The sequence below is a fragment of the Anoplophora glabripennis genome, unplaced genomic scaffold (genome assembly GCF_000390285.2).
Source record: "Anoplophora glabripennis isolate ALB-LARVAE unplaced genomic scaffold, Agla_2.0 scaffold459, whole genome shotgun sequence".
Classification (NCBI taxonomy): domain Eukaryota; kingdom Metazoa; phylum Arthropoda; class Insecta; order Coleoptera; family Cerambycidae; genus Anoplophora; species Anoplophora glabripennis.
In genome coordinates this window covers 177,962-194,368 of record NW_019416570.1, presented here as the reverse complement: position 1 = coordinate 194,368, position 16,407 = coordinate 177,962, and the positions used below count along the sequence as shown (strand labels likewise).

The following is a 16,407-nucleotide window of genomic DNA, read 5'->3' as shown; positions in this document are numbered from 1 at the left end:
TCATGCTCCCAACGTAGGGGAAGGGGGTTGCAGTACCCATCGGCCCCCTATTTTTTTTGAGTACGTCTGCTTTCCAAATATCTTTTTTAGATAAAGCGGAGTATAACTTGTAAGATTTTCATTTGGGGCTCGGTTTACAAGATATTGTAACTTTAGGATACGCGACATCAATTTAGTCGACATAAGACTTTAATTTTTGGGATTTTATGAAAAATTTCTTTTATATGGTACCAATGCTAACTAAACAACAATTAGAAAAATGAATTGNTGTTTTTCCGATGAATATACTTTTACTGTTTTTACTGTTTAGTCAATAGTCACAATTTGAGGTACTGAAGTGATCAAAATCCTCACTGGATGAATAGAAGAAGATACCTCAAAAAATAAATACGTGGGTTGGTATTATTGGTACTACCATTATTAGTCCGTTTGTAATTGATGGTAACTTAAATTGCCAAAAATACGAATGTTACGTAATCGAATTGTATATGCTTTACAAAACTTGGACAGTAATTTTGACAGAGTATGGTTCCAGCAGGATCATACAACACCTCATTTTGCTATTGGAGTTCAGCAATTCCTGGATCAAATATTTCTGAATAAGTGATAAAACACCCCTAGATTACTTCTTTTCTAGACATTTAAAAAATAATATATAATTTATTAATTTATTTTTTGTTTTATAATTTTATAATTTAAAAAATTATAAAACAAAGCCATAGACCACTTGAGGAACAGAATATTTGAGGAATCGCAGCAAATTACTAGAGAAACTTTAATAAACATTGTGACGTTTGAGATATTGCCAAATTGAGGGTGGGAGACAATTTGGACATTTATTAAAATAGATTTTTTATTCAAAGTATAATCGCATAATTGTTTTATTTTTTCAGTTGTATTTTTTAATAAAGGTGTCTATTTAAGAAAAAATAACTATAATTCCTTTGTTTTCTAAAAGTTTGCAAAAAACTTTACTACTACTGTAAAGAGAATGAAATTATCTTTTAAATGACGTATAGGGGGAACCTTGTGGGGGTAAAGGGGGTAAATGTAAACATTTGTTTGCACGTCAAAAAATGACAAAAGAAATGTATTTTCTGAAGTATATCTGAAATTTACCTAAAACTCACTATTAATCTAGATATCTTGCTGTTCCGGTACTTTTGGGGCATGGTGTATTTATACTGTATCAAATTAACCCTCATAAAATCTTGCAAAATCAATATTTTGCCACTGTTGTTGCCCTCATCATATCATCAAGTACGAATGTACTCCACAGTGGGAATTTTTGCAATATTTCTGCCCCACTTGTTACTTATTTAAAGCCATATTTTTTAAGAATATTTCGCTAGTCGTTTTCCCCATTTTAAGTTAAATCGTACAAATTTGTATGGAAATATCAATAATAATAATAAATCATACACGTAATAATAATAACACAGTGCTACAAAAAAAAAAAAATTGCTGGACAATGGACCAAACCAGCTTAAAGTTTCAGCTACTTTAACCCTAAACTCGATTCTCTAAAGCCATAATTTCATCAAGACGTACATACACTAAAACTGCTGGATCTTTTCCACTCCGTCACAAGCAGTATTCATATAAACTAATAAGAAGGCAAGGTATTCAGATTTTTTAATTTTTGATATTTATGGTACGTATGGACCTTGAATTTTCCGAAGTAGTTCCTACATAAGTATTACCTTACCTTCTCCTTGTAAGATGAAAAATTTTCGGAAAATTACTCACTGTTTTCATATAATTGAAATGTCATCTTGACAATTCCCAAATCTGTATATAACCCAAATTTTAATACCGGTATTACTGGTTACGAGAATATGCCAAAAAAATCGATATTTCAACGCTCAGAAAATATAAACAGTTAGTACGAAGATGCGATCAAAACAACTGTCAAATTTTTAATCTGAATGTCAGCGGTGATTTGTATTAACTGCGGTAGTCGAACTAATACCCAACAAACGTCCACCATTTTCTTTCACTCTAATACACATAAAATATTGGAACGATTGTGATAGATCGAGACTGAAAACATTTTTACCGTCATTGCATCTCTTTTTGGCACGTTTAACAAATAATGAATTCACTTCCGCAACAACTGTCTTTGATATTAAGACACACTCGTGACATAATGGTAATCTTAAAACGGTTCTAGTTTACACACACCTTAAAAAATCACCCGGGGTTTTTTCTCTGTATCTAAAAAAATGTAATAGCGCTTTCTTCAATGTATAGTCGATGATCGTGAGTTTTTACAATCAAAATTGTTCAATTAAAGTAACAGATTAAACGGTTATAAAGTTCTGGTGTAGAAGAGTGTCCTCAAAACACAAACTGATCGGGCAATCCTGATTAGATTCAAATTCAACAAGTTAAAATACTATGAGTTACATTGGTCTGGTCCACAGCTCAGCCCTATTTATTTTATTTATTCATTATATTTTTTGTGGCGCTGAGTAATTACTATTATTATACAAGATGTTGAACCAAAAATACTTCTGACTTGGCAGTGGCTTGTGCTGAATGATGCATCAGTAGAAATTATGAAAAAAAGAAGTAATGATGGTGATAATGGTACAGGTGATAGTGATGAAAATGACGATGAGGATAATGGTAATAACAATAATGATAGTTATAGTAATAACTAATATGGGCATAGGAAACTATCCGTATTTGAAAATTTCCCAATTTTGTCAACTGTGAAAGACATTTTAATGTTTTCTGAAAACTATTTTTAATGTTTCTTGTAGCTTTCTCAGGAAACTTTACAGGAAAGTTTTCTGATACAAAAACTTTCTTGGGTATTATAGATCATTGTTTAATTCAAGTTAGATAAGTAGAGGCAGCAATCCCAGACTATGCGCAGATATCTTCAACTTATTTGCACTTTTGCAGTTCATATGCATTGAATATATCGGCCAGTACTATTAGGCCAATTAATAGAGGTTTTGTTTGTGACAAATATACTAGTAGCAAACGGACTGTGCCATCATATAAAAGTCTATAGATAAGTATATCTATATATAAGCAGTAGCTTATATATTTCCTACTCCAATTTACCATTAATTAATTTTTTATAAACATTTTTATGCAAAAAACGCATCTTTTAGTTTTTTGCTTATAAAACCTAAACTAACGTAGCAATTTGCATGCTATAAAGAGACAATTTGTAGAGAATCGAAATACGAATAAATCGGAAAATTTTGTGTTTCTTTTTTTAAATTCATTACTCAGCCATTTTTTAAGTTGTAAAGCTAAAGCTCAGCACAAGTCACTTTTCGTGACGTATTGAAGGTTTCTTCTTAAAATTGAAATGTAGGAAATATATGTATGAAATGTTATATCTCAATAAAAATAATTATTAGTATCTACGGGAATCTTTATTTTATTGCAAGTTTTACAAATATTTAGCCAATTTTCTCATTTTCTATATTCAGTGACTTACACTGATTGGCTTCTGAGCCCTCCATATGTACTTTAAGCGTGCACAAAACTGGCGCTGTCCGACCATTAGTTTTGGCACAATTGCAATTTGAATTTTTTGGTGCACTATTTTGCAATGTTTCAGGATGCGTTGGAGGTGTTCCGATTTTATTTTTTCAGTCGGATATTTAAAATAGAAGTATAATAACTACAACACGTATATTGTAATTTTCCGATAAAATGATGCAAAATAGGTGAAAAATTCTTTCAAATATGCTCAAAAACGGACGAGCGCGCGTACGCGGTCTAGTAGTGGGGGAAGGTCGGGAGATGAGGGGCAGTGGATATATAGGTATACAATTTTGAATTTTGTTATAGTTTAATATTATTATAAGTGGTAATACATAATAAATAATACCAATACACGGAATCACAATGTACTGTGGTACAATATCACTGTGGACATTCCTTGTTTTGTTCCTGAATTTTTTGACAATTATGCGAAATCTTGACATCAAAGTGAATTTAAAAGTTTTCTTCTGTTCCAAAGAATACATATGTAGCTGTCCTTGTCAAGGAAACTTTATTACATTTTGTATACAGGATGTTTGTAAATAAGTGAAATATTTTAGGGGGTGGTTGCCGAAGTTATTTTGTGAAAAAAAGTTCATATAAATGTAGGTTGAAATATGCCTCAAAAATGGTACACCACTGATTTTTTCCCAATTTGATATTTTTTTAGAAATCCACCATCAATTTTGAATTAAATTCTCTTCAATTTTTTTCGTATGATGCACCGTTTTTGAGGAAAAAATAAATCATTTTATTGCAAGTTGTATTGATACATTATCTAGTAGGTTGCTGTCAGTATTTCTAAATAAATTACAATCATCAAATTTCGAGTCAATATCTTTAACACTGAAAAAATTAATAAAAATAGATAAAAAATTAAAATTTAAACACTGAATCTTGGAAACGAAGTATATCTCGACCTATGTTTATATGTACTTTTTTTCACAAAATGACTTCAGCAACCATCCCCTAAAATATTTCGCACTTATTTACAAACACCCTGTATACCACCACTTACNTGTTTATTTTATATGAGGAAGAAATATATTGCCATTTTAAGTTAAGAAGTGATACTTTGTAAGCCACCTAACTTTTTAACACAGTAAGATGAGGATTAAAGAAGATAAATATTTTCACTAAAATTTTAAGACTATTTTTTTATATATTTAATTTTTCTTCAATTTTTAGAGACATGAACAAAATGAAGAGGGAGCCGAACCCGTAGTAGGTCCACATTTAGTTCTACCATACAGGGACCGCACCATACTAGATGATGCTGCCAATCTTCTCATTCATCACGTTAAGCGGCAAACCGGCATCCAGAAGGGTGAAAAGAGGCGCATTAAGCAACTTCTTCGGCAATTTTTGCCTGACTTGTTCTTTCATCCAAGGCAGCAACTGAGCGATGACGAACGAGAAGAAGATGGTAAGTTGAACCTTTTTCTAGTACCATAAATCGGTAAACTAAGGAATTCATATTTTTACAGATGATAAGGACGAATGTGAGGAGAGTTCTAGTAGTTCCCCAAAGTCGGAAAAAGACAGCAAGGGAAAGGGTAGCGTGAGTCCCGGGAAATCTCCTGCCCGTGCCGAAGGAAACAGCCCTGTGGACATCAAAAGTGAAATAAGTTTGAAGGAGGAGGATGTGAAAGTGCCATTGCATGCTCAAACTAATGATCCCGTAAGTTATTTTTATACTTTTTATCTGTTTTATTCATATTTAATATATTGGGGGTCATATTGTTTTCTCGTTAGCTGTTTTATCCAAATTTTCATGTACAAGTTGCCCAGAAAGTATAAATTAAGTGATTTTTCGCAAATTTAGTTTACTTATTAATGCTCGTTTGCACCGTTTATAATTTAAGCCAAGTTCAACCGAACTTGGTTTAATTTTAAAACTAGGTTTAATAATCAGCTTTTGCACCACTTACTGCCGATTGTAGATTAAATTAAACGGCTTTAAGAATACTGTTTAGGGAGTTTGTTAAGCTGCTAACTTATGTTCGGAAAAAAATATGTCAAAGTCAAATTCTTAAACCTAACGTAATAACCTAATTTACTTTATTGTGATAAAAGATTTAGTTTAGTAACCTAACACCCTAGGAAATGATGTAATTTTATAGAACTCATGTTGCACACTAACTATTTCTTCTGGGTTTGGCATTTTTATGTATCTCTGATAAAGCCGAGTTATTACAATTGATACTCGTACAATTATTCTGGACACTATTGATATGTCCATCCCTGAAAAGTCTGCAATGGCAGACAAATTACCAGCACAAGCATAGAACCGAAAAGCAGTCAGCAATTGTTGGATACGAGATACACTATTATTCCTAGAAATACAAAATCATATTAAGAATAAAAGCTTTTTATAACTCCAAAATTCTGATTGCCAGATGCAATGTGGTCTTTTTTGTCAACCTATTGTCTACATTTAGATTATGAAATAGATCATTTCTATTATGTATATTTGTCTGGGAAATCTAAAGTCTATAATTTCGTGAATATCAAAATCATCCAATACATCAAAGTCAAAATCTGAATCCATTTAAAAGTTCTCAATGATGTCTTAACACCACTCTCTCACTCATAGTCCACAGGAAAAAGGAAGAAATACCTATTTTAAAAAATTATAACTAGCAGCTAAGTACTGTCAATAGTGTCGATTTATATTTTCTCATTAATCCAAGTTTAAGTGGTCAAATTTTAGGGTTTAAATTAATCCTAGATTAATACATAGATTTGAAACGGTGCAAACAAAATGTTATATTTTAGTCCAAGTTCAGATTTAATCCTGGATTAAACACTACGGTGCAAACGGGCATAAGAGACACTTACATGACAGAAAATCAGCAGCCTACTATTATGTAAATAAGAACAATAAGGTAAGAATAAGCATTTTCATTAATACATACTTTTTCATTTGCCAATAAAAAAACAATTTCTAAAACAAATAAAGTCTTAAGGAGGAGCTTCCGAGTAGACAACGAAAAAAATAAGTAAATTTTAGCAATAATTATTATCTTAAAAACTGTTCGATTTTATCCAAATTTGTTTTATTTAAAGTATATACAGGGTGTCGCGCTTAAATGCGATACAAGCCTGTAACTTCTTTATTTTTTGGTCGATTTCAAAAATTTTTATTTTGGAATGTGGGCTAAAAAAACTTATCTAACTGTGATATTGCTGTTTTTATTAATGCAATTCACGGCCAACTAGGACGCGTTTTCTTGACATCAAAACAGCTAATTGGTATTAGCAATTTTTTTTTTTTTTTTTTTTCAAATAACAGGTTACGTATTCTCATTTAGCATCCCTTAAAACGTCTTACCACTAAGTTTCATCAAAATCGATAACATCTTTAAGTGAGCACTCCATGATGTCGCGAAATGTAATACGTGGCCAATTTCAAAAATTTTTTTTATGGAATCTAGGATAAAACAAATTCTAACTGTGATACTGCTGTTTTTTATTAATGCAATACACAGCCAACTAGTGCTCGTATGAAGATGTATCGAATTTTATGAAACTTGGTGATAAGACATTTTAAGGGATGTTGGATGAAAATACGTAATCTGTTTTTTGGAAAAAAATCGCTAATACCAATTAGCTGTTTGACATCAAAAAAACGCGTCCTAGTTGGCTGTGTATTGCTTTCATGAAAACAGCAGCATTACAGTTAGGTAGAGTTTTTTTTATTCTACATTCTAAAGGAAAAAATTTTTGAAATCGGTCATAAAATAAAGAAGCTATAGGCTTGTATCATATTTAAGCGCGACACCATGTATGTTGAGATATGCTGACAAATTTCTATATAAATACACAGAGTGTTACAAATTAGTAGGTCAAGCAGTTAACCACATATTCTTTGAACTAAAATAATGGGACTTTTCTTATGCCACTTCATTTCCAAGCCCCATTTTCAAAATACAGGGTATTAAAATTAAAATTAAAAAATTATTTTTATTGATAACTCTGGTGATAGAGATATTTATTTGAAATTTAGCACATTTTCAAGTTTAAGTCGGCATGCTTTTTGTGTAATTTTGGTTTAAAATGTCATGCTCCCAACGTAGGGGAAGGGGGTTGCAGTACCCATCGGCCCCCTATTTTTTTTGAGTACGTCTGCTTTCCAAATATCTTTTTTAGATAAAGCGGAGTATAACTTGTAAGATTTTCATTTGGGGCTCGGTTTACAAGATATTGTAACTTTAGGATACGCGACATCAATTTAGTCGACATAAGACTTTAATTTTTGGGATTTTATGAAAAATTTCTTTTATATGGTACCAATGCTAACTAAACAACAATTAAAAAAATGAATTGTGTGAGGCAAAGAGCATTTTAGGCTGAACCACATATTTTGATTAGCAGCTTACTGTACAAGATAGTGCAACTTTTTTAGATATGTTAGATTTAGCCCAAATTAAATATTGTTGATCATGATGATGATCATTTCCATTTTATTCAGTAAATTGAAATAAATAACGAGTCAAATCTTTCATATAACCCTAAAAAATAAAGTTTAACATCGACTAAATCGATGTCATATATCCAAAAAAGTTAAAATATCTCGTAAACGAGGCCTCAAATCAAAATCTTATAAGAGTGAAAAAAGTAGAGCAAACCACTTTATCTAAAAAAAATATTCGGAAAGCTTAGGCGTGCTAAAAAAAAAATAGGGGTTTCATGGGTACTGCAACCACCCCGCAGCACTGTAGTCTGTAAATTGTAAATCATTTAAAAATATAAGACATCCATTATTTTCCTTATATAGACGTTAAATTTTGAACCCTATTACATCAATCTGCAAAATTATTTGACATATTATGAGGACAAGAACCTTGACAGAATATATTTGTAATAACTTGTAAATAATATTTAGGTAAGAATATGATTTTTAATTTGATTGTTAATATATAGGCGAAAAAAGTGGTAACATTTAATATATATTTTGATTCAAGTTTAATATAGATCTAAAAAAAGGAAAATTCTGCATGCTTCCAATTTCCCACCTACCACCCACCACTATGCTATTTCGTTGTTGAACAACTCGCTTGTGCTGTTGGGTTAAATTACAAGATTGATCTGTTTTAAAATAATAATTTCCCCACCTATGTTGTCAAAAAGGGAGGCCTCTGCACTGACAAATTGTCTTTATTACCTTTATCTCTGCGAACCTCTGGAAATAAATACACATTTAAGGAAATTTGCAGGATAAGAACAATTCTTTTGAGTAAATCCCCCCCGTGTTCCATGGATCGGAACAAGTAGTAATCCGATGGAGCGATATCTGGTGAATATGGCGGATGGAATAAAACATTCCATTTTAGTATTTCTAAGTATTTTTTTACGTCAGGAGCAACATATGGTCAAGCATTGTCATGTTGAAAATTTACATTATCGTACCTTTGCTCAAATTGCGGCCATTTTTCCTTTAATACACAGCTCAAACATATTAATCCCACCAAATACAGAGTGTGACCTGCAAACCATGAATATTCGGCTTTGCCGTCAATGTTGTGTTGATGCACAAAAAACCTTTCTTTTTTGCTGCTGAAGTAATTGTTTACACGTGAAAATTGCTGTTCAACATCTCCCGATTTCAATTTGTATAGCACTCACCACTCCTTGCTTCTGAATCATACCTAATACATTTAAACGTTTGGAAACTGTCGTGCAGTCAACAAGTTCATCTTGTGTTTGACATGAATCTTAGTCGAGTAATGCTTCCAATTCCTCAACAAAATGACATGATTTATCATCTATTCATTTGGTCTTAGGATTATGGTTTAATTTAAACCAACTCTGAAAGATAACCCAAATTTAATAAATTGGACCATAAACTCTTAACAGTGCTTAGAGCATATATAATAATCGAGATTTTTTTATTGGTTGATAAAGTAGCGGCAATTTTGAGCTATTATAAAACTATATTTTATAAAATTCATAAGTTTAAAATTAGTAGCAATTGCAGATATTCATTCTCTATGCGTGGTATAACTGTTACTACTAGATTTAGATTTCCACTGTAATTGGAAGTTGACCATTTTGTCAACAAATTGTATTTTGTTGCAGGAAGAAGCATACACCCTCTTTATGGCCAACAACAACTGGTACATATTTCTAAGATTGCATGCAATCCTGTGTGAACGTCTCTGCAAGATATACGAACGTGCCTGCACCTTAGCCGAAGATGAAGCTAAATCACGAACCAACAGGAAGGAGAGCACCGCTATTGCTCTACGATTGAAACCAAAGCCCCAGATCGAGGTGGAGGACTACTACCCTGCTTTTCTTGATATGGTGAAGAATTTGCTCGATGGTAACATGGAGGCAACTACTTACGAAGACACACTACGAGAGATGTTCGGAATACATGCCTATATTGCCTTCACTTTAGACAAAGTAATCACCTATTCGGTGAGGCAGCTGCAACATTGTGTGACAGAAAGGACGGCAATCGCCTGTTCGGAGTTATTTCTTAAGGAGCAGAAGAGAAGTGCCGCTGGCGGACACTGTGCGACCGCTGGCAAAAGGCAGCATATGGAACTCGCCTACCAAAGGGCAGGTGAAAAGGTAATGGCACTGTATTAATGATTTTGGCAAGTAAGCCAAAGTTATGCACTTGCGGATTTGTTGTACAAACGGTAGTAACAATTCATTTAATAAAGAATGATGGGTATATGGTAAATATATGGTTGGAGACTTATAAAGTTTCATATTAACATTCATAGAAGTACTTATTTCATATCGATTAACACATGGTCTATAAAACTACTTTAATGAAAAAATACACCAATGCTAATGTACCCATACACATACCTATAGTAGGATCGTATTCAATGCAAACTAGAGCCAAAAGTTGTAGGACTTTTATCAAAGGAAAATCGTGTCATCATTTTTAGGAGACGTAAGATGAACCATTTCAAATTTAAAATGAAATTGAATGTTAAATCAAATACCGTTGCATACACACTGTGCTCTGGTAGTAGCTGTAGTCGCCCAGGTGCATCGAGTGTACGAAGTGGTCGGTTATACGTCAAATACTAACCTGGCGAGCTTGACTGTAAATCAGAGAGCGCCTACAAAAAACAAGTAAACAACATTGGCGTGTACAAAGGTAAAATGTACAAATGTGGAATTTAAAAAACAAATTGGATTTATAATAAATTACATTTGAAATAAATAGTTTATGAGAATAAAGAAATTTTTGTAGGAACAAGGGTGACAGACGTGAACTGATCCCTTCGTCCCTTCATAATGTATAAACAAATTATTCTATTTCTAAAACCCTTAAAAGCGTATGGCACTGGATCCCTTGACAGGCAATGATCATAAACAACTTTTCGAGGAAACAATTTAGCAAGTTTCTTGTAAACTTGTTAATAATTGTGCTGCAAAATTTATTAAGACTACTAAAGATTTTTTCTTAGCAACGTTCAAATATGCTTGTTTTATACAAAGTTAATTATCGAATGATTAATTTCTTTTAAATACTTCTGTATGTTTATCAGTTGATTACAAAGTATTGATATGGAATATTGTAACAAATTGCATTGACCTTACACAGTAATATTGCATAATTAAAATGAATGAAGTTTGTTACAATTTGGAATTTAGTGTAAAATTTATTGTTTAATGGGTCAATTCTAAGGAAAAATGTAAGAAAATATATATTTTTTTAAATTAATACTTGTTAAAGGATCATGCAACTATCCTTATGGAAAACTGATACCGGTCGAATGATACGGAACTTCGCCGAATGATAGTCTTCGATGTGTCGATCAAAGGTCCTAGGTCTGAAATAGTACTGTTCTGAAGCTACAGCCTTCTGAAATTATCAAATCCATGTGCTCGATGACCATCAAGTCCAATTATTTACGGGCAAGTAAAAGCAAATATTTACAAGACTGAGGAATGCTGCAGATATGCTGATAACGGATAGGTGTTCAGCATGCATAAAAACATAAGATGTTGCTCAAGCAGTACATGTCGCTATCGCTGTTCTTCAGTAGTGTGCTTCACATATTTTCTGAAGTTTGAAGGATGATACAGATATTTTGATGACGGATTCGCATTCAGCACTCAAAAATACATCAAGAAACAGCCAGATTGGTCACTTTATAAAAAAATATTTGCTTTTACTCACCCATAAATCATTGGACCTGATTGTCATCAAGCACGTGAATTTGATAACTTCAGAAGTTTTTCAGACCTAGGTCCCATGGACTTTTTTGATCGACACATTGAGGACTATCTTTCGGCAAAGATTCGTACCATTCGACGGGGACTGGTTTTCCATAAGGATAGTTGTGGGGTCATTTGGAGTTTGAAATAAAAGAAGAAAAGGGTAAAATAATACGTATTTTGTAGTACATATAATACATGTCTCAAAATAAATTAATACAAAAATTATCAGTAATAATAGGTACAAGAAATAATCATGTCCTGTAAAATTTTAAGCTGTCCATGAGGAAGATGAATCATTCTAATAGAATTTAATCTGGCACACTTGCAGCTGTGGTTTGTAAATGCTCCAGAGCAGTTGTTGGAAGCACTCTTTCTGTACTTAAGGGGGATAGCCACTGTGACAGCCGAAAAACTGAGTGATTTTCGTGAATTTTTTTCACCGGGAAAATTAAGGAATATGGGGATCGAGTTTTTTTAAATTTTATTAAGTGTATATTCAATTTGGTTCATGTAAATTTTTATTAAAAAATACTAAGTTACAAAGTTATAAGCCTTGCCGTAAAGCCTTAAAAAAAATCCCCCTCCATGGTCACATCGATTTTCCAAAAACGGGTTATCTGAAAAAAAGAAATCCAATTGCATTACAATCTATATTAATAAAGTTACCGTTGTACTTGGCCATTTATTATTATTTTGATTTTTTACAAAATGGCGACCGATTGAAAATTTTTTTCACTCTTGAAAAATTGTAATAATCAAAATTTTCAAAATTGGCTACATTTAATCTTAACCATTGCAAAGACGAATAAAACAAAACAAAAAAATTGAAAATCAGTTTGAAAAATGTCGTTTTGAGAAAAACGCATTTAAAGTTTTCGAACCATTTTTCTTACTATAAAATCATCTTTCCGAAGTCAGTTGAACATATAAAAAAACGTCTGGCAATAAAATGTAATGAGTTTCATAGGCATCCCCAAAAAAGCTTTCTGCTAAAGGTAAGAAATTATACTAATTTGTATATGTGTAGAAAATTTCTATATGATTGTTCATTTGGCCAACAACATACTTTAATTATTATTTATGCCCGCGAACAATTTTATTATATTGATGGTAAATTTCGTTTTGTTCCATTTCAAAATGTCACCAAAATGCCATGTTGTAATAATATTATTTCTCCCTTTCGCAATAACACTAAATTCTCATCGTGACCGGAACCGCGACAGCAAATCGGTAAACATTAAAACAAACATAAGTTCACGTTCAGAAGAAGAGAGTATATAAAAATGACCAATTGACATACCTTTTTATTTGTATTAAACAAGCAAAAAAAATTCTGAAATACAAATTTTTCCATTTGGTGCAAAATTGTTGGAAATAAATTTTTTAAATCATATTTGTGAAATAGTTATCTGGGAGATACTGACAAAAAAAAATTGAGGAATTGTGTTAATTGCTTATATCTGCTCTGTGTAAATTCTTCCAAATCTACTTGGGAAACCTGGGAAAAATATCAGTTAATTTCTTTGTCAAAATTTGTCATGCACACCCAGTCTCAATTTTCTAAAGATTTCCGATTTGCACGTGCAGGTGGTTCAAGACGAAAACTGCTTCAAGATCTACATCTACAAGCGAGACTGCAAGATGACGATAGAGCTGTTGGATACTGAACCCGAAGACAGCAAGAAGGTAGAAGAAGCGAAGAAGTGGAGCAGCTACAAGGAATGCTACACGGATTGCACCAGTACAGAGAGCAAACCAAGGTCCCCCGTCTACCTCGATAGAAATCTACGTCTATACAACAGGCGAGCAGCAGCTAACTTGAATAAGAATAGACGAGTAGTGAGGAACCACCAGCTAAATGAGAACGAGGAGGAGAAGAACAGGCGGCTACAACCAGAGGTTGACAAGAGCAATTGCAAGGGGGACAGCGACTTCAACATCTTGGATGTCATCGAAAGGAAATTGAGCGAGCGTGCTGGTCCTGAGAGGAGCCAAACGGAACACCCGGGTTACAATGTGAACGATGAGACCCAGTGCAAATTTAATCCGCAGGACTCTAAAATGATGTTTACCGTGACGAAAGACAGCTACTTGTATAACATAAGTGCCTTCCACAAAGCTAGAAAGGTGAGTGTTCTTATTTCTTTTATTTTTCTAGGGAATTTAAAGATGTATGTATGTTGCCATTTTGATGATATTCTATACTTTGAATAAATAAAAAAAAACACATTTTATTTTCTTGGGAGTACACTAGAATTTCACTAGTGACGTGCATCTTTGTTACATTTAGATATCAGATACTTTGAAACTACCAGATACTTTGTATCGGATACTGTCTCACTAAAAGTATTCGTTCATTAAACATTATTTTTAGATGAATACTAATATTTATTTATTTTAATTTCATTTGGAAAAATTGAAAAGAAAAAACATGGGTTACACATTTACATGAATATTTTACAGTTGATGTATTATACACGGCTATTAAGTTTTAAGATTGATTTTATTGTGGCGAAGTGCATGGTGCTACCTATATACGATCAACGGAACTACATAGTGAAAAACCTTCTGAGCGATTGAACAAAATTTCATCAGTATACGTGTATCTACCACGAAGTTATACGTTTTACTTGAAGCGAGTTTTTGATAGTTGTCATGGAAACGCGCATTGAACAACGTACAGCAATTATGTTATCAAGTAAAGCCGTGGAGCTGTGTTCTTATGCTTCTATAAATATCGTAATTGCTGAGACAGCATGTTCGAATGCCAAACGAATGAAAACATCAAAACTGCACTGCTCTGAAGTCTGATTGTCGATCAATCGTATACGGTCTATTGACATTTTGATGGTTGATTGATAATCAGCTTTCAACGCAGAGCGCACAGCTTCGATGTTTTTTGTTCGTTCAGCTTGTGCGGAGACGCTTCGTCCTCTCGTCATCGTGCATGCTGTCAACAAAAGCACTGTTGCTAGGAGCCGTAATATTTTAAAAAGTAATAAAAGTGGACACTCATGGCAGATTTTAAAAATATTAATATTTTTAAAATATACAGGATGATTCACAAACGATGATCAAAAATGAAACCTCGTATTCTTTGGTGAATTTTAAGGGGTCTTTTATATAAACGCTTTGTTAAAAAGATACAGGGTGTTAAAAAATATTTTTAATAATTTAAAAACTAGTAAGTGAAATAATTTGAATTTGGGCGCATGTATTTATGTAAACATTGTCCAAATTCTGAGGCCTTTTTCTAAAATTTAGATTCTCCAGTGGCGTAGATACGGGATACTGGTGAAAATAAATAAGCACTTATTCAACTAAAAAGTTAATTGCCATGCATTAAACACGAAAAATGTATGCGAACTTATGTTGTACAAATTTCATTCGCATATATTATATTTACTTAGTAGTTGATGTAAGGTTAGTACTGTAACGAAACTCCCGTGTATAAGCATAGGCTTCCCTCCCATATCGCCTGCCCCGCAAGAGATCTATCGAACCTATTTAAAATACATATTTCAATAATTAAAAAAATGTCTTACCTTTCCACATATACGTAATGGTACAACAGCGGTACCGTTTTGACGCTATTTATAAATATTAGTTTTTGTAAGCAATAGATCAGTAAAAATAATACAAAAGTAGTACAAGGCCAGATAATTATTTACATATTCCAATAATATAACCTCATTACTGATCTGGGGCTGAAGATTTGTTGGGTTGAACTTCTGAACTTCACAAAGAAATTCACGCAAATTAGAACATGTTCTAATTTGTGAGGAACTTCTTGAATAAATCATGAAGTTATTTGACAGAAGATTTGGCGCATTGCACTTGTCAAATTTCTTCAGTAAGCAACTTCATGAATTAATTCGTGAATAAATTCACAATGTAAGACAGATATTAGGGTCGTGTGGCACTATTCTAAAATTAGAATTGATTTCAGTAATTAACTAAGAACTTTCAATCTTGCATAGTATCATACAGAAACTGCAACAAAAATTGTTTAATTTAACTTCCTATTATTAATAGATAGTGCACTTAAGATAGTCTATCATGTCACAGCTGTCCCTCAATTTTGTTTTAGTTTTATATTTTTTAAATTATTGACAGTTAAATAATTTCATGTAAAAATAAAACGATACATGGCAATTTTTTTGGTACATTTTCTGTTAATATCTGAAAAGGTGACAAACATCCCATTAACTGGGTATGGGAAACTATAATGGGAGAACAATTGAATTATGTCCCACAAAATACATATGGATTATAAAATTTCGAGGAGCAAGAACGTAAACAAACTCATGAATGGTGACGAGAAGCTGGCTAAAATTGAACTTCTTGTTAGTGTTTAATTTGAAATTAAAGTACATTTTTTTTACAACAAAAATAAGATCCATATTTATTAAAAGCTATGTTGTGAATGGTACCAGAGAAAATATTACTGATCAATAAAAAATATCCAGATTTACTACAGAAACATTCTTGTTACTATAGATCAGCTTACTTTTCCCATTCTGGTCCTAATTTCAGTTTAAGTTATACTCCGCGGTCGAAATTATAGAGAGTGACTCCGACAATATAAAAACACTATTACCATATTGCGTATAAAATATAAAATGATTTTTATACGGTTCAATATTATTTATCTTTGTGCCGCTCGCTACGCACATCGATAGAATCTATAATCGTCTA

General features: G+C 32.5%; 1 protein-coding gene across 1 annotated transcript in view; it reads left to right on the top strand.

The window, feature by feature from the left end:
• LOC108910340 (paired amphipathic helix protein Sin3b) overlaps positions 1–16,407 on the top strand; it is a 58,615-nt gene that overhangs the window by 33,037 nt on the left and 9,171 nt on the right. The window contains exons 7-8 of the mRNA XM_023454977.1: positions 9,595–10,095; positions 13,297–13,836. Coding sequence (XP_023310745.1) covers positions 9,595–10,095; positions 13,297–13,836 — 1,041 coding nt within the window. The remainder of the gene's footprint in view (positions 1–9,594; positions 10,096–13,296; positions 13,837–16,407) is intronic.